General features: G+C 30.8%; 1 protein-coding gene across 1 annotated transcript; it reads right to left on the bottom strand.

Annotated features, from left to right (window-relative positions):
• Positions 1-580: 580 nt before the first annotated feature.
• On the bottom strand, positions 581-1,440 carry LOC107465168 (uncharacterized). Its single transcript, XM_016084161.3, has one exon. It carries the CDS (start codon positions 1,357-1,359, stop codon positions 841-843), a length of 519 nt encoding a protein of 172 aa, XP_015939647.1. The 5' UTR covers positions 1,360-1,440; the 3' UTR covers positions 581-840.
• Between the last annotated feature and the right edge of the window lie 286 nt (positions 1,441-1,726).

Genomic DNA, 1,726 nt, shown 5'->3' on the forward strand with positions numbered 1-1,726 from the left:
AAAGATTATTAAATATTTAATATTTTTATATTATTTAATATATATACTTCGATATCTTTATGTAAAAAAAATTATTTTTATATGTTATATATTTATTTTTACAACTTAAAATTTTTAGATTTTTAAAAATGGTTATAAGCTCCAAGTAATCAAAATACTTTTAATAAACATTCTTATTAAAATTATGTATTGCTACATATTTCAAAAATAAAAGTTCACTCTTTTGTTATATTAAAAATTAATATGTTTATAAAAAAGAATACTTATAGAACCTGCTTAATCATTAAAGGTTAAATTTAAAATCAATCCCTAGAATATTTAAGTATGACTCTGTTTGCCTGAAGAAAAAATAAAGTGAAATTTGTAAATAATGTTTAAGATAATGACTGAAAGTCATAAATTATAGTTTTTTTTTCTAATTTTTAAGTGAGTAAATATTTAAATATAAATAAAAAGTTCAAACTGTTTATTTAATAATAGAGGATAATTTAAATTTTTTAGAATTTTTTTATAGAAAATTACATATCAAATTTATCAATGAACTTTACTTTTACTTTTTAGTTTCCAATCAATAGCAATATTAGATAGTAAATTAGATTTCTTTTATTCCAGAGCATGAGAACCATCAATCATATGATTCCTTAAATATATAAATATAGCTGCATTACAAGGCACATCGGATTCTCACACAGCTTATAACTAACTAATCAAGATCTAGAAAGAACTTTAAATTACTAAAACAAAGATAGTAAGAAGTTAACCAACAACTTATTGAATCCAACACCGTATCTAATAATCATAACTAGCACTTAATGAGCACCATCATTCTAAATCAACAAATCAAACCTCTTTGACTTGAACAGCAGTTGCAGCAGCAGCAGCGGCAGCTCCTTCTTTAACTTCACTCCCCTTCTCCTCCTTCTCCTCCTTAACTTTCACTTCGACTTCGAAGGCGGAAGTCGGAAATGACCGGGATAGCCCTGACGAGATCTGAAAAGTGATCTTTCCGGTGGGCGGGTTATCGACATAGATATCAGTGAGTGTGAGCCAAAGAAGAAGCTCCTTGGTCTTAACACCAGTGAGCTTCTTGATCTTCCCAACCTCAACAAACGCAGTGACCTCAGGGGCATAACTCACAAGCTTCCCAATCTTCTCGAACTTGTGTGTTGAGCTCTTTTTCTGCTTCAGCCACACGAACCCACTCTCCTTTTCGTACCCACACTCCTCCATGTCCTTCAATGGAAGTAACCCATTGGGTAACCCTACTTCCTTCAGGACAAGCTGTGTTTTCTCTTGGCACAATTCATCTCCTCGGTACACCTCTGATTTGGCCTTGATCTCTTCGGTCACTAGAGACATTATTATCTTTTTTTGGTGTTTGCTACGTTTTGGTGTTTGATTATTTCAAGGGAGATATAGGGGTTGATATATAGTTTTGAATCAATGGCATTGCCCTTACTATGTCCCATTAACTAGCTTAGATGCCATTGTCATTCATAAATGCGCGTAATCGGTAGCTCGCGCAATATTAAGTTACAATAAATTTGATGGTGCTACGATTATGTACGGCATAGAGATAAAGTAGGGGTGGAATTAGGTTAAATTTTAAGAAGGACCTAAAAATTATTTCACAATAAAAATTTTAGAGGAAACTAAATTAAAAATTACATATAATCTATTAAAGAATTGACAATAAGTTAGTATGATTTATCCTAAATTTGATTAA

The sequence above is a fragment of the Arachis duranensis genome, chromosome 9 (genome assembly GCF_000817695.3).
Source record: "Arachis duranensis cultivar V14167 chromosome 9, aradu.V14167.gnm2.J7QH, whole genome shotgun sequence".
NCBI lineage: Eukaryota > Viridiplantae > Streptophyta > Magnoliopsida > Fabales > Fabaceae > Arachis > Arachis duranensis.

What these genes read in the sequence shown, in the direction of transcription:
- LOC107465168 (XM_016084161.3), bottom strand. Translation starts at nt 1,359, where the DNA reads ATGTCTCTAGTGACCGAAGAGATCAAGGCCAAATCAGAGGTGTACCGA.